Source organism: Tachyglossus aculeatus, chromosome 8 (genome assembly GCF_015852505.1).
Source record: "Tachyglossus aculeatus isolate mTacAcu1 chromosome 8, mTacAcu1.pri, whole genome shotgun sequence".
In the NCBI taxonomy this organism is placed as follows: Eukaryota; Metazoa; Chordata; class Mammalia; order Monotremata; family Tachyglossidae; genus Tachyglossus; species Tachyglossus aculeatus.
In genome coordinates, this window is record NC_052073.1 from 25,077,155 (window position 1) to 25,097,304 (window position 20,150).

Here is a 20,150-nt window from a genome sequence, read left to right on the forward strand (position 1 = left end):
CTGTTGATGCCTGTCTACTTGTTGTGTTTGGTCATCTGTCTCCCCCTTTCTAGACTGTGAGCCCGTTGTTGGGTAGGGATTGTCTCTGTCTGTTGCCTAATTGTACTTTCCAAGCGCTTAGTACAGTGCACTGCACATAGTAAGCGCTAAATAAATGTGAGTGAATGAGTGAATTTGAGCATGTTTGCCAACGCTTTCTCTTCTCTCCCTCTCTTTCTGTCTCTAAGCAGTGAAATAGACAGAGAAGTAGACAGAAAAGGAAACAGGCTACAAAAGAAATAGGAAAAGGGAGAGGAAGAGGAAACGGAAAGCATGCCCTAAAGGAGGCAATTTAGAGGTAAGCCCAGGAGAAAGAGAAAGACAAAGAAAGAAAGCCAATCATCATCATCATCAATCGTATTTATTGAGCGCTTACTGTGTGCAGAGCACTGTACTAAGCGCTTGGGAAGTACAAGTTGGCAACATATAGAGACAGTCCCTACGCAACAGTGGGCTCACAGTCTAAAAGGGGGAGGCAGAGAACAAAACCAAACATACTAACAAAATAAAATAAATAGAAGCCAATAAAAGCCAATAGGTTATATGTACAGTCTTAATGGGAACTTTGTTACTATTCTCCCATGTCCTCAGGAAGGTGGTTTTGTTATTAATAATAATGGCATTTATTAAGCACTTACGATGTGCAAAGCACTGCTCTACTAATAACAGTACTAATACTGTTAATATTGTTACTGATAACAGTAGTAGTAATAATATTATTGTTATTAAGTGCTTTTGTGCCAAGCATTGCTCTGAACTCGGGCGGAGGTACAAGTCAGTCAGGTTAGACACAATCCCTGTCGCACATGAAGTTCACATTCTTTAGTAGGAGGAAGGACAATTGTAAAATCCGCATTTTACACTCGAGGAAGCTGAGGCACAGAGAAGTTAAGCAACTTGCCCAACGTCATACAGCAGGCAAGTAGCGGAGCCAGGGACAGCCCCTGCTTCCAGGGACTTCCAAGCCCGTGCTCTATCCACTAGTCCACACTGCTCCACCAAACCATCTCCACTGTTTCTCTAACTCCAGCTCCACACCTTGAGTAGAGAATCACGCTTTTATGGAGACATCACCCCTCGATCAGTTTCCTTGTCCTAATAGCGTATCTTGGATTTTAATAGCTATTTCTCACTTAGCGCTGTAGTAACGGCCTTGAAAAACGAGACTTGAGCAAGCATAAGACTAAGTGCATCAAAGTTCTCCAAAAACTCACTTAAATAGGGAATCAGGTTGTAGGAGAATAATTTTTCACCAGACATTTGTCGTAGTAGTAATAGTAGTCATGGTATATATCGTCTGCTTATTGAGTGCCAAGCCCTCCACAAAGTTCTTGGGAAAGTACAACAGGCCTCAGAGCCGGAGGACCTGGGTTCTAATCTTGGCTCCTCCACTAGACTGCTGACCAAGTCACTTTACTTCTTTGGGTCTCTTTCCTCATCTGCAAAATGGGGATTCTCCTTCCTGCTTAGTCTGCGAACCTTTGTGGGACAGGGACGGTGTCCGACCTGATTAACTTGATTAACCCCAGCACCTAGAACAGTGAGTGACAAGAATAGCAACAGCGACACAGTAAACATTATCACCATCAGGTCATCTCACTGGGCCTCAGTCTCCTCATCTGTAAAATGGGGATTAAATGCACATGTTCCCTCCTGGTTAAACTGTAAGCCCCATGTGGGATGATAGCTGTTTCTGAGCTGCAAACATTGTATCGCCTCCAGCACTTAGTACCGTGCTAGCACTTCGTTATCGCTAAACAGATATCACTGTGATGATGATGATGTTGGTGAGAGGGCGAGGGGTCCGTTCCTGAGCTCCAAACTTAGGGAAAAATTTATGTTTAATAGAAAGCCCAGCACTATCGAGATAGTGCAACCAGGAGTTTAGTGAAGTTCGTTTATTTTTCTAACCTAATAGTGGTGACAGAGCCAAGCGTCATGGAATTCAGCCATGGAATTCAGCAAGGTTAATGATGTCATGGGTAGGTCAGGGTGAAAGGCATTTCACAATTTCACCTCCTTCATCATCATCAATCGTATTTATTGAGCGCTTACTATGTGCAGAGCACTGTACTAAGCGCTTGGGAAGTACAAATTGGCAACATATACAGTCCCTACCCAACAGTGGGCTCACAGTCTAAAAGGGGGAGACACAGAACAAAACCAAACATACTAACAAAATGAAATAAATAGAATAGATATGTACAAGTAAAATAAATAAATAAATAAATAGAGTAATAAATATGTACAAACATATATACATATATACAGGTGCTGTGGGGAAGGGAATTCATCCTAAACCATAGAAACTGGTCAGGGTCTGTTCTCACTCCAAATGTCTCCACAAATAGAAACTCCACCTTGGTAGCCAGTTCAATTTTAATGAAGAAGTTCATTTTTTATTTCCAGCCAAACTCTCCCTTGCTGCAATTTAAACCCATTTCCCCCAGTTTGTCCTCGGTGGACGCGGAAGGCGAGACAAGCTTCTTCTTAGAAACACTTCTTGTACTTGGAAACGGTTATTAAGTCACCCTTTAGCCTTCTCTGGGCCAAGGTAAACAGCTTCAATTCATCACTTGAACCTTTCCCTGGAGTTCTTATTTTCCATCTCCTTAATCATTTTTGTTGCTCGTCTCTGGCGGGCTGGATTTGATTTAAATCTTGATGTAAATCTTGGGACGCTGCTTTCTACAAAAAGCATGTTCTTCTTGATATAGCCTTAATACAGACTATTTCACAACTTGGGAGCTGGAGGTAGACTTCAGTTGTATTTTTGGAAGCTACGCACGCCATCGCGTTTAAAACAGTAATTTGCGGTGATTTTTCTTTTCAAATTCATTTCACACCCCCATCAGGAAGCTCAATTATGACTCGGTTATGACATGTATGAAGGTTCAGAGAAGCTGCTATTTTTTTTTGTGTGTGTGTGTGTGTGTGAGAGAGAGAGAGAGAGAGTGTGTGTGTGTGTGTGTGTGTGTAAACATGGTCTTGATTAAACACTTACTTTGCCCCAGGCTCTGTACTAGGCCGTTGGGTTCATTCATTCTTTCAATCTTATTTATTGTCTCCCCCTTTTAGACTGTGAACCTGCTATTGGGTAGGGACCGTCTTTATATGTTGCCAGTTGTACTTCCCAAGCGCTTAGTGCTCTACACACAGTAAGTGCTCAATAAATGAATGACTGAATGAATGAATCGAGCGCTTACTGTGTGCAGAGCACTGTACTAAGCGCTTGGGAAGTCCAAGTTGGCAAGTTGGCAACATATAGAGACGGTCCCTACCCAACATAGGCAACATAGAGAAGCAGCATGGCTCAATGGAAAGAGCCCGGGCTTTGGAGTCAGAGGTCATGGGTTCAAATCCCGGCTCCGCCACTTGTCAGCTCTGTGACTTTGGGCAAGTCATTTCACTTCTCTGGGCCTCAGTTACCTCATCTGTAAAATGGGGATGAAGACTGTGAGCCCCCCCGTGGGACACCTGATCACCGTGTAACCTCCCCAGTGCTTAGAACAGTGCTTTGCACATAGTATGCGCTTAATAAATGCCATTTGAAAAAAAAAACTTAGACACATTCTGTGTCCCACATGAGGCTCACAGTCGTAATCCCCTTTTCGCAGTTGAGGAAACTGAGGTACGGAGAATTCATTCATTCATTCAATCGTATTTATTGAGCACTTACTGTGTGCAGAGCACTGTACTAAGCGCTTGGGAAGTACAAGTTGGCAACATATAGAGACGGTCCCTACCCAATAGTGGGATCACAGTCTAGAAGGGGGCGACAGAAAACAAAACATATTAACAAAATAAAATCCAAGTGACTTGCCCAAGGTCACACGGCAGACAAGTGGCGGAGCCGGCATTAGAACCCAGATCCTCGTACTACTAGGCCACCAGGCCTTGCGGTTTCTAGGCCTGCCGAGTGTTTAGCCTCGGGATGCTTGCCCTGGGCTCCAGGCTTCAGACGTTCCGCGCGTGGAACCGGGGATTAGAAATGTTCCGGCCCCACATAATGAAGCAAAAGGACCTCTCTGAATAACGGTTTTTATTAGCGATTTGGAGAAAAGAGGATTTCCCGCTAAATTATGACAACTCCAAGCGAGGTCGCCCGTAAGCATAGCAATTAAAATGGTTGCAGTTGGAAAATATCTAATTAGGCCTATTCTTTTGCCTGGCAGATATCCGAAGCATCACTGTTGGCTAACTTCAGGTTTATAACTACAGTCCTCTCGTTGGTTGGAAAAAAAAATTTACCATGTTCACACGTGAAATGAACTTTCAAGTTATGCGCCTCTTTCTCAAACCACCATCAGCAGTGACACATTGAGACATCAATCAATGAGTGGTATTTATTTAGTGCTTACTGTGTGCAGAGCGTTGTCCTAAACCCTTAGAACCCAGGCCCCCTCTCTCCACCAGGCCTCACTGCTTTCCTTGTGATTCAAACCCAAACAGGGCGCGAACAATTCTGCAGCTATTTCTCGAAACCAGTGGGATTTTTTTTTCCAATGAACTTTTCCCTTGTGTGTTTTGCAGAAGCCGGCTTCTTCCTCCGGTTGCTGATAATGAAAATACAGAAGAAAGAAAAGCAGGTTGGTGGCCTCAACTCCTTGGAATGAATGTGACTTTTTAATGGGAATAAGCGTTGACCACTCTGTACTACGGTAGTAATTCCTTAGCTAGCTCCGTTTCGCCCTTTCTCTGCCCAGGTCCTGAGCTTGTCTCTGTAAATTAAGTGGCTTACTTACACTTGAGGTTCTCCATCCGTTTGTCTCAGACCAAACTCACAGGGGAGCAGAGACTTTAAGCTTGTTGCGGGCAGGGAATGTGTCTGTTATATTCCATAGTGCTCTCCCAAGCGCTTAGTATGGTGTTCGGCACACCGTAAGCGCTCAGTAAATATGATTGACTGATAGAGAATATCGAAAAATTCATCCACTGGTAGGTGAAAGGAGGCAAAACCCAACAGGATCAGTAAAAGCTTTTCTTGTCTAGCTGATTTCCCCCCTTGAAACTCTGCTTTAATGTTCCAATTAGGGAAGCTTAATCAGTTGTTATAGTATTTCACTTGTGGTGTAACCTTTGCATTTTGTCTTTCTAATTCAGTTCAGGAAGGATCTGAAAGGATGCAGGGGTACCCTAAAATATTTCCTGAATATGGCAGTGAAGAGAGATGCATTCATTCAGTCGTATTTTTCGGGCGCTTACTGTGTGTAAAGCACTGTACTAAGTACTTGGGAGAGAACAGTAAACAGGCACATTCCCTTTCCAAAATGAGCTTACAGTCCATAGGAGGGGGAGGAGATGAGGCGGTTTGGAAAAAGAAGCGGTTTGGGGATGGTCGACGCCAATCGGGGAGGAAGTGATTGAACGTGATCATTATCTGACAACCAGTTAGGGCACGTGGTTTAAGTGAAGTGGTTGAAGTTGGTTCAGTTTCCCATTTAGCAAAGGGACAGAAGTCTCTATATGTTGCCAAATTGGACTTCCCAAGCGCTTAGTACAGTGCTCTGCACACAGTAAGCGCTCAATAAATACGATTGAATGAATGAAAAGTCAGGGTGACAGTGTCGTCAAGTCTCATTGTGCAGTTGGGGGTAGATCCAAAGCCGGTGCCCAGCAGAGTCCCCGACCCCAAAATGCGGCGGGGAGGGAGGGGATTTGAACCTGCGAACCTCCCGTCCAGGCCTCCAGGACTTAATCCCACATCCCTGGCCAAGCCCCAACTCCCACCCATTAGAATGATTGGACCGCTCGCCATCATTTGCCAGCAAAAAGAAGATGACTCCTCTCCCTTCCGCATCGTCTACACACTTGGATCTGTGCACTTTGGGCATTTGGTATTGGCCCCACAGCACTTCCGTCCCTATCTTTAATTCATTTATTTTTATTAATGTCCGTCTTCCCCCCTCTAAACTGTAAGCGCGATGTGGGGAGGGAAGGTGTCCGTTTAGTGCTGTATTGTAATAATAATGATGGCATTTATTAAGCGCTTACTATGTGCAAAGCACTGTTTTATTGTACTCTTCAAAGTGCTTAGTACAGTACTCTTCGCACAGTCAGCACTCAGTAAATATGATTGGATGGATGTACGTATCCAGAATTTTATTTATCTTAATGTCTAGTCCCCCCTCTAGACTGCCTTGTGGGCAGGGAACGTGTGTGCCCAACTCTGCTACATCGTACTCTTCAAAGCGCTTAGTACAGTGCCCTGCATGCACTAAGCGCTCAGTAAATGCCGTTGATTGAGTGATTGGTAGGGCTACTGCCGTTGCAGACAACTAGGTTTAGGAGTGAGTTTGTGAGGCATCACTTGAACTCCCAGGTGTCTGGTGCCTTGGGAAAATGGACGGAGCGATAAAGAATTGAATAGAACCTGTTTAATATAGAGACATATTGTCCTTCCGGAGGGGAAATCTCTTTGGAGTTATTGTCTGAAACAAACCAATCCGCCTTCTACCAATTATGCCCTGAGAGCTTTTAACGGGAGAGCTGGAGAGTGACAACCGACAAAAGTGATAAACAGGTGATCGGTGCGATTTATAATGGTCTGAACCAATTTCTTTAAGTGACTTCAGAAGGGTTTTTGTTTTTTTTTTCCCTTTTCTTTGTAGTTTTGTATTTTGGGTTCTGAAATGTGGTTCCTAAGCCTGCGGAGCGGGAAAGGCCTCCAGAGGTAGTAAGCTTCCCTGACCTTCCGGAGAATATTTGTTCACGGTTCATTTTGGTCCTCAAATTGAAGTTTTATCAACTGTCGTCAGGTGGCTTATTTCCAGGGGCTTGTTTGTATGTTTATGGATGTCTGTAGCTTTAACCCTTTGGCCTGGGCAAGCAGAGGAAGAGATGCAGTTCATAGACATTTTTTTTTTTTGGTTAATGGTAGTAAGCACTTAATAAATGCCATTATTATTATTATTATTATTATTATTTGTTAAGTGCTTACTAGGGGTCCAGCACTGTTTTAAGCACTGGGATAGATAAATGATAATTAGGCTGGACGCAGTCCTTGTCTCCCATGGGGCTTAACGTCTAACTAGGAGGAACAGCAGGTATCTGCAATATCTGTAATTTATTTATTTTTCTATTTACTTATAGTAATGTGTCTCTCCTTCTAGATTGTGAGCTTGTTTTGGGCAGGAATGTGCCTTTTTGTTGTTATATTATATTCTTCCCAAGCATATAGTACAGTGTTTTGCACACAGTAAGTGTTCAGTAAATGCAGTCGAATGAATTTGATTGAATGAACAGGTATTGAATCGCCATTTTGCAGTTAAGGAAACTAAGGCCCAGAGAAGTGAAGTGGTGGGAAGAAAGTTTCTTAGGGGACAGATTTTCATTGTTCTATTTTTTTATTTCTAGACAACCAGCATCCTTCACACAGTCTTTTTCAGCATGGCAAGACTGGTGTTGGAGTCTTCTTTATTCTTCTGTATCAATGGGAAACCAGTCAGATTTATTGAGTGCTTATGGTGTGCAGAGCAGTGTAGTAAGCGCTTGGGAGAGGACAAAATAACAGAGTTGGTGGACACTTTCCCTGCCCACCATGAGCGGCCTAGTGGATAGAGCGGGGTCCCAGGAGTCCGAAGGACGAGAGTTCTAATCCCGGCTCCGCCACTTGTCAGCTGTGTGACCTTGGGCAACTCACTTCACTTCTGTGGGCTTCAGTTCCCTCATCTGTAAAATGGGGATTAAGACTGTGAGCCCCATGTGGGGCAGGGACTCTGTCCAACCTGATTAACTTATATCTACCCCAGTGCTTAGAACAGTGCGTGCTAAACAAGTACCGTAATTATTATTATTGTTAGGAAATGTCTTGATTCCCACATCTTTTCATGCTGAAAGACTATATATAATAAATAATAATAATTTGGTAAGCGCTTACTATGTGCCAGGCGCTGTACTAAGAGCTGGGGTAGATACAAGGTAATTGAGTCAGACACAGTCCCTGTCCCACATCGGGCTCACAGTCTTAGTCCCCATTTTACAGATGAGGCAGTTTAGGCCCAGAGAAGTGAAGTGACTTACCCAAGGTCACACAGCGGACAAGTGGCATGTGGGGATTAGAACCCAGGTCCTCTAACTCCCAGGCCTGTGCTCTATCCACTAGGCCAGGCTGCTTTCCAGCATGAAGATGTAGACTGTGAGCCCGCTGTTGGGTAGGGACCGTCTCTATATGTTGCCGACTTGTACTTCCCAAGCGCTTAGTACAGTGCTCTGCACACAGTAAGCGCTCAATAAATGTGTTTGAATGAACGAATGTACACACCAGCCAAAGTAGCTGAATAATAATAATGATGATGGCATTTATTAAGCGCTTACTATATATGCAAAGCACTGTTCTAAGCGCTGGGGAGGTTACAAGGTGATCAGGTTGTCCCACATGGGGCTCATAGCCTTCATCCCCATTTTACAGATGAGGTAACAGGCACAGAGAAGTGAAGTGACTTGCCTAAAGTCACACAGCTGACAAGTGGCGGAGCCGGGATTTGAACCCATGACCTCTGACTCCAAAGTCCACGCTCTTTCCACTGAGGCACGCTGCTTCTCTACAGAGAGTCGGGGTTATAAACATTTCCAGAGTTGGAAAGCAGCTCTGGGCAATTGAGAGGAAGAAAGGACAGAGGATGGAGAAGCAAACAGTCCTTAACTTCAGTCCTTAACGATCATGCGTCTGAGACATGCTCATTAAAGTATTATTTGAAAAATAAATAGGGCCACTGCCACATCAGCTCTTCTCTGTCACCCAAGAATTTGTGCAGTCCACACCCTCCACGATGTCGCGATTATGTGCATATCTTTATACTCCCCTTCTTCCTCCTCCCTGGATTTAGTGTAGTGTCTGCATCCTCTACTAGATCGGAAGTTTCGTGAGGGCAGGGGTCATGTCTTCCTAACTCTGTTGTATTCTCCCAAGCGCTCAGGACAGTGCCCTGCCCAGAGTAAGCACTCAGTAAATACTGCAGATTGATTGACTGGGTAAAGGACAGTCTTTGAACGGGGGGCAGAAGGCCGGGAGTCCTTTACAGCAACACTGGCCTCTCATTCATTCATTCAATCGTATTTATTGAGCGCTTACTGTGTGCAGAGCACTGTACTAAGCACTTGGGAGAGTGCAATATAACAATAAGCAGACACATTCCCCGTCCATATGAGCTTACACTGGCATCACAGTGCCCCTAGACTGCGAGCTCGTTATGGGCAGGAAACCCGTCTGCTAACTGTGTTTTGGTTTTTTTATGGTATTTATTAAGCACTTACTATGGGCTAGGCAGTGTCCGAAGCGCCGGGGTAGACATAAGATAATCAGGTTGGACACGGTCCATGTCCCACGTATTATTTCCCATCTTACAGATGAGTTAGCTGAGACACAGCGAAGTGAAGTGACTTGCCTAAGGTCACACAGCAGACAAGTGGCGGATCCAGGATTAGAACCCAGGTCCTTCTGACTCCCAGCCCTGAGCTTTAACCTTTTTACTTGTGCATATCTATTCTATTTATTTTATTTTGTTAGTATGTTTGGTGTTGTTCTCTGTCTCCCCCTTTTAGACTGTGAGCCCACTGTTGGGTAGGGACTGTATATGTTGCCAGCTTGTACTTCCCAAGCGCTTAGTACAGTGCTCTGCACACAGTAAGTGCTCAATAAATACGATTGATTGATTGATTGATTTAACCGTTCCTTCGTTTATTCAATTGTCTTTATTGAGCGCTTACTATGTGCAGCGCTTACTGTGCGCAGAGCCCTGTGCCAAGCGCTTGGAAAGTACAATTCCATTAGGCCGTGCTGCTTCCTCGTATTGTGCTCTCTCAAGCGTTCAGTACGCTGCTCTGCGCGTAGGAAGCGCTCATAAATACCACCGATCTATTGATTAATTGATTGAAATTGTCTTCAAGCGTCAAGTCCAACTAAATAGATATTTTGAAAGCAACGTCAAAGCACCAATTGAAATGATTTCAGATTGTGGTCCGTACGTGGCAGAGTCATTCATTCATTCATTCATTCATTCAGTCGTATTTATTGAGTCCCCTGCTGCTTCTTCCCTTATATCGTTGGCAGAGGAAATGGCGATAGGGCTGGACCTCACTTTCGGATTCCTGACTTTCACAAGAGTCCCTCTCGAAGGTTTGCTGGTAGGGAGTAGATGGGGTCTCTAGGTAAATTTTGTTACATTCATTCATTCATTCATTCATTCAATCATATTTATTGAGCGCTTACGGTGTGCAGAGCACTGTACTAAGCACTTGGGAAGTACAAGTTGGCAACATATAAGACAGTCCCTACCCAACAGTGGGTCACAGGAAATGAACCCAGCTTGATTACCCTACAGGGTATGTTGAGATCTTAAAAACTCACTGAGAACACTTGGATTTATTCTTGGTATTGGCATAATCAAGAACGACCAATATCGGCTCAGTGGAAAGAGCCCGGGCTTTGGCGTCAGAGGCCACGGGTTCAAATCCCGGCTCCGCCACTTGTCAGCTGGGTGACTTTGGGCAAGTCACTTAACTTCTCTGAGCCTCAGTTCCCTCATCTGTAAAATGGGGATTAAAATTGTGAGCCCCCCATGGGACAACCTAATCACCTTGTAACCTCTCCAGCGCTTAGAACAGTGCTTTGTACATAGTAAGTACTTAATAAGTGTCATTATTATTTTGTCCCTCTTCTAGACTGTGAGCCTGCTGTTGGGTAGGGACCGTCTCTATATGTTGCCTACTTGTACTTCCCAAGCGCTCAGTACAGTGCTCTGCACGCAGTAAGCGCTCAATAAATACGATTGATTGATTTGCACATAGTAACCGCTTAACAAGTGTCATTATTTTTTCCCCCTTCTAGACTGTGAGCCCGCTGTTGGGTAGGGACCGTCTCTATATGTTGCCTACTTGTACTTCCCAAGCGCTCAGTACAGTGCTCTGCACACAGTTAGTGCTCAATAAATATGATTGAATGATTGAATGAAGGGCGGGGAGAAGAGAGTGGCAAATACGGCAGCCAGAGCCTTTATCGGTAAAAGATCTTTATGAGAACACTTGGATTTGTTGTTGGCAATGGCATCTTACCCCAGTGTCAAAATTCACATACCATTGTTTTTCTAGAGTGCCAAGGGATTTTAGGGATTAAGCTAATTGCTTAGAGGGATTTGGAGTAAATAGGTTCCTCTTTGAAGCTGTATTAAACAGAAGACAGTTACAGAGGTTTTGGGTTTTTTTTTTAATGGTATTTAAGTGCTTGGTGTGTGCCGGACCCTGCTATGCACTGAGGTAGGTACAAACTAATCAGATTGGACACAGTCTGTGTCCCCCCCGGGACTCCCACGGACGTCATACACAGTGCAAGGAAATGACATTGTCCTATAACACGGTGCCATTCAGTGGATTAAAGTTGTCCTGGAAGACCAAGTGTTAGGAATAGTAGCAGTCCGATGTTGAAGCTTTTCTTCTTTCCTCCCGTCCTGGAAATCTCCCAATGGTTCTTAGGAACATCAAGCTCAGAATCGCGGAGTGGCGCACTAAGGGGTGGATGTCTAAGCGCTTAGTACAGTGCTCTGCACACAGTAAGCGCTCGGTAAATACGATTGAGTGAGTGTCTGTCGATCTAGGTCTTCATTCATTCATTCATTCATTCATTGAGCGCTTACTGTGTGCAGAGCACTGTACTAAGCACTTGGGAAGTACAAGTTGGCAACATATTGGGACGGTCCCTGCCCAACAGCGGGCTCACAGTCTAGAAGGGGGAGACAGAGAACAAAGCAAAACATATTAACAAAATAAAATAAGTAGAATAGATATGTACAAGTAAAATAGAGTAGTAAATAAAATAAATAGAATAAATATGTACAAAGAAAATAAATAGAGTACAAACATATATACAGGTGCTGTGGGGAGGGGAAGGAAGTAAGGCGAGGGGGAGAGGAAAGAGGGGGCTCAGTCTGGGAAGGCCTCCTGGAGGAGGTGAGCTCTCAGTAGGGCTTTTTTGTAGGGCTTATTTGTGTGTGTGGAGGGGAGAATGAGGCCAAGTGGCACATGGGGCATGGAGGGGATGGAACTCAGAGTGGGAGTGAGGAGGAGGAGAGGGGTACAGTGGATTAAGAAGAACAGGCTCTAGAGGATAAGGTGCAAGGAATAGCTTTTCACTCTGAACACCGACATGGTATTCAGGCGCTATGTGGAGACTGGCCGGCGAGCCTAAAAGATACCGCGTTATTGCGAATTATTATTCTGATTCTTCCATGCAGACTGAAGGGGTCAGAGGTTGGAGGGAGGGAAACCTACCTAAGGGCACTAAACAAAAAATACATGGACAAGAAAGAGGAAAACTGGTTCCAAGAGATTTTACCACAAGTGAGTCCCGTGTTCTTAGAGCCTTCTGTTTTTCCTTGTGTATTCTTAGCCCCTACCACACTCCCCTTTGTTCTGTTTCTTTGACAGTCGATCACTCTTGCCCCTGTCAAAGCCTTATCAAAGGCATATCTCTTCCAAGAGGCCTTCCCTAAGTCCTCATTTCCTGTCAGCCCACTCCCTTCTGTGTCACCCTTGCACTTTTCATTCACTCATTCAGTCGTATTTATTGAGCGCTTACTGTGTGCAGAGCTTGGGAAGTCCAAGTTGGCAACATACAGAGACGGTCCCTACCCAACAGCGGGTTCACAGTCTAGAAGGGGGAGACGGACAACAAAACAAAACACTTGGATTTGCTCCCTTTATTCATCCCTCCTTCAGCCTCACAGCACTTATGTACCCACCTGTAATTTATTTAAATTAACTCCTGTCTCCCCTTCTAGGCTCGTCATTCATTCATTCAGTCAGTCGAATCTATTGAGTGCTTACTCTGTGCAGAGCACTGTCCCAAACGCTTGGAAAGTACAGTTCAGCAGTAAAGAGAGACAATCCCTACCCACACTGGGCTTACAGTCTAGAAGGGGGGAGATAGACATCAAAACAAGTAAACAGCAACAATATAAATAAATAGAATTATAGCTATATACACATCCAAAGAAGTAAACAGGCATCAATATAAATAAATAGAATTGTAGGTATATGCACATCAAAAGAACTAAACAGGCATCAATATAAATAAATAGAATTATAGATATGTACCTACATTCAGAAATGCTTTGGGGCGGCTGGGGGTGAAGGAGGTGAGCCTTCAGTAGGGCTTTAAAGGGGGGAAGGTGTAAAGGGGAAAGTGTGATTGTGTGATTATGTGATCATCGTGGGTGGGGAACCTGTGTACAGGTCTGTATTATTGTATTCTCCCAAGCGCTCGGTCCAGGGCTGTGCATCATCAATCGTATTTATTGAGCGCTTACTATGTGCAGAGCACTGTACTAAGTGCTTGGGAAGTACAAATTGGCAAGATATAGAGACAGTCCCTACCCAACAGTGGGCTCACAGTCTAAAAGACTGTGCATGTAGTAAAGCACTCAGTAAATACGAATGATCGATTGATTGGGTTGGTGGGGAAGGGGAGACCAATACTCGGATATTCATATGTCCCCATGGTGGTATTTGGTCTAGCTAGAACCACAGATCCAGTGGGCTAGAGAGGAGGATGCCAGGTTGTCGGACACATCCTGGGAATCCAGATGGGTTCTGGAGGTGAAATCCCAGGGGTGGATACTCGTGAGCATATGCCAGGAAGTCCGCCGTCTTCTAACGTGACCTCGGGCAAGTGGCTTGACTTCTCTGGGCCTCAGTTCCCTCATCTGTAAAATGGGGATTGTTAATCTGTCACTCCCACGTCTTCCCTTTCTTTCGCAGCTGCCGAGCCTCAAAGTGCTGAGTTGTTCCCCGATGTCTGATGTCTCCGTCCCCTGCGAGTCTAACCCCCAGTCCCCATTTGCCAGCAGCACTGATCAGGAAGAGAAAATCACAGACTTGGCCAGTCACTGCCTCACGCAGAAGGACCTGTTTCCAGAGGAGGAGGACGAGGAGAAGGAGGAGGAGGAGGAGGAAGCTGAGGCCGACACCCTCTTCCCGAAGAAAATGACCTCCCACAATGGGACGGAGGACAGTTGGGGCGGGGGCACCGGGGTGAAGAAGAAACGGAAGAAAAAGGACTCCGGCGAGCAGGAAGGGGGAGAGAAGGGAGCCAAGGATAGGGACCCGAAACCAAAGAGGAGAAGAGAACCTAAAGAACCCAAAAAGGCCAGAGAGCCTAAGAAGCCGAAGGAGCCCAAACAAAAAGAGGTAGTCAAGAGGTCCAGGAAACCCAGGGAGTCCAAAGTGTCCAAGGATCCGAAAGACAAGAGGAGTAACACGGAGGCGGCCCCCAGGATGAGATCAAAGAAGACCAGGTTGGGCCACCCTCCTTGCCTTACTCACACTAAATTCTGGGGGTGGAGGGCGGAGGAGATCCTGGTTCCCTGGATTTAAGGGAGGTGAACTGCGGTCAACCCAGCTGCGTCCCGGCAGACTGTTAACCAGGTAACAGTCGAACCTTGTCGGTGTGAAATACCGAGGGCTGGAGCCCCTCCGGTCACTCTCTTGTCACCAGGAAAAAGCTGTCGTGGAGACCGCTCTCTTTCCAGTCGACCAATTCAGTCCCTCTAAACTGGAAGCTTGTTACGGGCAGAGAACGTGTCTGCCGATTCTGTTGTGTTTTACTCTGCCAAGGGCTAAGTACAGTGCTCTGCACGGAGTGAGCGCTCAATAAATGCCATTGATTGATGGATTGACCAGTGCATGCGGATTCCCTTCAGATTCCCTTTTCAGGAAATGTCCAGAATCACTTAAGCACCCTTTGGCCTTCACGCCACGATTTGCACTTCATCCGGTATGGTGCTCTCCCAAGTGTTTAGTACAGTGCTCTGTACATAGGAAGTGCTCAGTGAATGCCATTAATTGATTGATTGACCCTGCCCAGCTGGGGGTCCTCTGGGTGGCCCTCAAGCCCTAGAAGTCATGATCTATTTGCACTTTGCTCTGAAAGTGATGACGCCCTCCCCCAACCCTAGTTCTGATTCCCAGGGGCAGGGGGAAGAGAGCAAGAAAGGTTATCAAAGATGGGGCAATCATCAATCAATCAGTCAGTTAATCAGTGGTATTTATTTATTTATTTTATTTTGTTAGTATGTTTGGTTTTGTTCTCTGTCTCCCCCTTTTAGACTGTGAGCCCACTGTTGGGTAGGGACTGTCTCTATATGTTGCCAATTTGTACTTCCCAAGCGCTTAGTACAGTGCTCTGCACATAGTAAGCGCTCAATAAATACGATTGATGATGATGATGATGATTTATTGAGCACTTACTGAGTGCAGCGCACTGTACTTAGCTCTTCAGAGAATACAATATAACGATGAACGGACACATTCCCTGCCCACAGTGAGCTTATAGTCTAGAGGGGGAGACAGACATTATTAGAAATAAAGAAATTACGGAGATGGACGTAAGTGCTGTGGGGCTGAGAAGGGGTGAATAAAAAAGAATAATAATAATAGCAGTAATAATAATAATGATGGTATTTGTTAAGTGCTTACTAGGTGCCGAGCATTGTTCTAAGCGCTGAGGTAGGCACAGGGTAATCGTGTCGTCCCACGTGGGGCTCACAGTCTTAATCCCCATCTTACAGATGAGGTAACGGAGGCACAGAGAAGTTAAGTGGCTTGCCCAAGGTCACACAGCAGACAAGGGGCGGGGTAACTCATTACAGTCATGCAACTTCCCGATCGTCTTGTCTTATGCTGTCGAGTAGCGACATCGTGGCCACGTCTCTCCCGCAACGCCCCGCTCTCCATCTGCGGTCGGTCTGGTAGTGGATCCGGAGAGTTTTCTCGGTGAAAATATGGAAGCGGTTCACCATTGCCGCCTTCCACGTAGCAAACTCGAGGCCCCGCCCTCGACTGTCTCCCATGCTGCCGCCGCCCAGCGTGGGTGAGTTTCGACTTGTAGCAGATTGCCCTCCACCTGCTAGCCACTGCCCAAGCTAGGAATGGAATGGATATTAATCAGTCAATCAGTCGTATTTATTGAGCGCTTACTGTGCCTCCGTTTGACCCTCCTTCCCGTAGTGGATACCCGTAGAGTAATGGAAACTCTTCAGGTGCAACCCTGAGAGGAAAACTCCAGGAAAAACCATTAAGTGTGTTTAGTTGTGAATAAGTTGGCCAGGGTGGGAGGCGGCTCATCCGTGTACACGGAAAAAGGCCTGAATTAATTATGGTACTTATTAAGCACTTGTTATGTGCCAAACACCATTCTAAGCGCTGGGGTAGGTACAAGTTAATCAGGTGGGCCAAGTCTCTGTCCCCCATGGGGCTCCCTCTCTTAATCCCCATTTTACAGGTGCGCGAACTGAGGCCCACAGAAGTGAAATGACTTGCCCAGCGTCACACAGATAGACGTGTGGCGGAGCCAGGATTAGAACCCAGGCCCCAGCTGTATCCGGGAAACTACGCTGCCTCGCTAAATGGGGAGTTGGGGAGACGGAGCCCGGGCCTGTTACCCTTCTTGTGGCAAGCCTGGTTTTGGGTCATTGGAGGGCACAAGTGCACGCATCCTTCTAACTTTATAGACTCCACTTTGCCCACTGAGAAGCTTGGTGATTCAGGGGAGCCAGAAGGCCTGGGTTCTAATCCAGGCTGTGTCACGGCTGAGGGCAAGTCACTTGATTTCTCTGTGCCTCAGGTGCCTCATCCGTAAAATAGGATTCAGTAGTTTAGATTGCAGGCCCCATTCCAGACGGGGACTGTGTGCCCGACCTGTTTATCTTTCACTTGGAAGAGTGCTTGGCACATAGTAAGCGCTTAACAAACACCACAGTTATTATTATTGTTCCCTCAGGGAGATTATGTCGCCAACTTGTACTTCCCAAGAGCTTAGTACAGTGCTCCACACACAGTAAGCGCTCAATAAATACGATTGATTGATTGATTGATTTGGTATGCCTCGTATATCTAAAATTATATTCTCCATTTGCCTTTTTACCATTAAAGGGCCTTTTGCTATTTGTCCATGGTCGTTTTTATGGTATTTGCTAAGTGCTTACTATATGCCAGGCACTGTACTAAGCACTGGGTTAGATGCAAGCTAATCAGGTTGGACACAGTCAATGTCCAGCCGCGTGGCTCAGTGGAAAGAGCCTGGGCTTTGGAGTCAGGGTTCATGGGTTCAAATCCCGGCTCCGCCAATTGTCAGCTGTGTGACTTTGGGCAAGTCACTTCACTTCTCTGGTCCTCAGTTACCTCATCTGTCAAATGGGGATTAAGACTGTGAGCTCCCTGTGGGAGAACCTGATTACCCTGTAACCTCCCCTGTGCTTAGAACAGTGCTTTGCACATAGTAAACGCTTAATAAATGCCACGTCATCATCATGGGGCTCACAGTCGCAATCCCCTTTTTATCATCACCATCAATCGTATTTATTGAGCGCTTACTGTGTGCAGAGCACTGTACTAAGCGCTTGGGAAGTACAAGTTGGCAACATATAGAGACAGTCCCTACCCAACAGTGGGCTCACAGTCTGAAAGGGGGAGACAGAGAACAAAACCAAACACACTAACAAAATAAATAAATAAATAAATAAATAAATATTCCTTTATAAATAAATAATAAATAAATAGGTGAATAAATAAATAATATTTATAAAATACCTCATTTTTACATATGAGGTAGTTGAAGCACAGAGAAGTTGAGTGACTTGATCAAGGTCACACATGGTAGAGTTGGAATTAGAACCCAGATCCTTCAGACGCCCAGGCTCCGTCCAATAGGCCACACTGTTTCTCTGGCCCTCGTGTGTTCTTGTAGAGGAGTGATGGTTATCAGGCGGTGTGGAGCCGCAGAAGGATATCGCAGAGTTGCTGGATAAAGTCATCAAGCAAATCAAAGCCTTTAAAGTATTTTATGATGGGGCTGCTTTTCTTGTGGCTCGTCAGTGGACATTTATTCCCTTCGTTAGCACCTGTCTCGTCCCCAGGAGCTAGTTTTCAACCCAGCCTTGTCATTTAAAGAGAAGCCGATGTCAGTATTCACAATTGTTGCTCTTTGTGCTTTTTCAACCAAGTCTCTGAGACATTCAGCAACCGTCTGTCTCCCCTATTAGAAAAGGGACAGTCCGCAGCTGTCCTCTGCTCGTCCACATCCCCCTTTGGTCATCCCCCTCCTTCGCCGTGCCCCTTGGCACCCCAGTACGCAAGCCCTGTCATCCTGAGATTAACGAGGTTTCAGTAAAATTAAAGTCGTGCCATCCCCCGTTCTTCGCCCTCCTCCTGCAACAGCCTCTGCCAGTTGCCGTCAAGTCGGGTGAGGTATTTTTTCCAGGCTCTGTCCGATGGTCTTTTTCTGTCGCAGGTGTTGTTTGATAGAACGTGGACATAGAAGTCAGAAGGAGCTGCATTTTAATCCCGGCTTCCTGGAGGGGGTGGGATTGTAGGAGCACTTTGAAGCTCCAAAAGCCGTGGTCTGGCGGGTTTGAGGGCAGAGGGAGAGCCAGGCTAGAGGAACATTGTGAGAGAGGGGTCAGAGACGGGAACTCTTATGTCTGGGAGTCAGAAGGACCTGGTTTCTAATCCCGGCTCCACCACTTATCTGCTGTATGACCTTGGGTAAGTCACTTAATTTCTCTGCTGTAAAACGGGGATAAAGACTGTCGGCCCCATGTGGGACCTGAAAAGTGTTCAACCCGATTAGCTTAATCTGCCCCAGTGTTTATTTCAGTGCCTGGCACGTAGCCTGTCTACTTGTTTTGTTGTCTGTCTCCCCTTTCTAGACTGTAAGCCCGTTATCGTGTAGGGATTGTCTCTATCTGTTGCCGAATTGTGCCTTCCATGCGCTTAGTACAGTGCTCTGCACGCCGTAAGCGCTCAGTAAATACGATTGAATGAATGAATGAGCAAATACCATAAAAAATGAACACCAAAAACTTCACCTGCTCCAGACTCCAGGACTCCGTTGGTGGTGGTGGTCGTTGTGGGGGGCAAGGTTGCTCACGTTTTCCTGCTCATCCTTGGGGTAAAATGAGGCACCTATCAGACATCCTCTCCAAAGGTGAGACATCAAGTCTTCGTCTGAGGTTTTAGAAGATGGGAACGAGTTGCTCTGCTTGCTCTACTCCAAGGATGGAGCTGCTCAGTGATGTAAAAGAGGGAGACAGATGGATAACGGGGCCCCAGGAGATGTGGGGAGAGGCGGAGGGAGTGGGAGGAGGCACACAACTTCACCTGTCCCTTTCCCTCTTCAGGGTCGCCTTTCTCCTTGGTAGAATAATAATAATAATAATGGTATTTGTTAAGCGCTTACTGTGTGCCAGGCACTGTACTGAGCGAGCACTGGGGTGGATGAGCCCATTGTTGGGTAGGAACCGCCTCTATGTGTTGCCAACTTGTACTTCCCAAGCGCTTAGTACAGTGCTCTGCACACAGTAAGCGCTCAATAAATATGAATGAATGAATGGATACAAGCAAATCGGGTTGGGCACAGTCTCTGTCCCACGCGGGCCTCACAGCCTCAATCCCCATTTTACAAATGAGGTTACCGAGGCCCAGTGAAGTGGCTTGCCCAGGGTCATGCGGCGGACAAGTGGCGGAGCTGAGATTAGAACCCATGACCTTCTGATTCCCAGGTCCGCGCTCTGCCCAGTACGCCGTGCTGCTTCTCAGCGTGTATCAGCCCTCGTGCAAGGAAGATTAAAAGATTAGATTGAAAATTCGATTTTAAAAACCTATAAAATCTGTCAAGCATTTGGGTCTCCTTGAGAGGAGTGCTGTGAAAATCCAACATGTTTTGATTGCGGGTGATGGTGGTGTGATTATTTAAAGAGAAGGCATTTTTTGTTAAGTTCTCCGCCGGTCTCTGGGGAAGTTCCCTCCCGTTCCGCCGAGAAGCGTCGGGTAGCATCGTCTTCCGTTCCCCTCCACGGAGCTCCTCAGGCCCCAAGAAGTAGGCGGGAGTTTCTGGACTTCCCGTTTTCCGAGACAGCGGGTTTAATTGTCCATTTCTCCTCGTAGCAAGGAGCAAGGACCAACCCCAGTGGAGAAGAAGAAGAAAGGAAAGAGGAAAAACGAGACTTCAGTGGAGAGTTTAGAGCTGGATCAGGGTCTGCTGAACCCCTCCCTGCAGAACATGGAGGAGTCTGCCGACAGCCAGGTACAGATGTGACGGGAGGGGCCCTCTTCGTGGTTTT

At 46.0% G+C, this 20,150-nt stretch overlaps 1 protein-coding gene across 4 annotated transcripts in view; it reads left to right on the forward strand.

The window, feature by feature from the left end:
* CHD6 (chromodomain helicase DNA binding protein 6) overlaps window positions 1-20,150 on the forward strand; it is a 174,744-nt gene that overhangs the window by 54,210 nt on the left and 100,384 nt on the right. For all 4 annotated transcript variants that reach the window (XM_038750443.1, XM_038750444.1, XM_038750446.1 and 1 more), the window contains exons 2-4: window positions 4,573-4,628; window positions 13,792-14,327; window positions 19,975-20,113. In XM_038750443.1, the coding sequence (XP_038606371.1) occupies window positions 4,602-4,628; window positions 13,792-14,327; window positions 19,975-20,113 (702 nt within the window). In that variant the 5' untranslated portion in view covers window positions 4,573-4,601. The remainder of the gene's footprint in view (window positions 1-4,572; window positions 4,629-13,791; window positions 14,328-19,974; window positions 20,114-20,150) is intronic.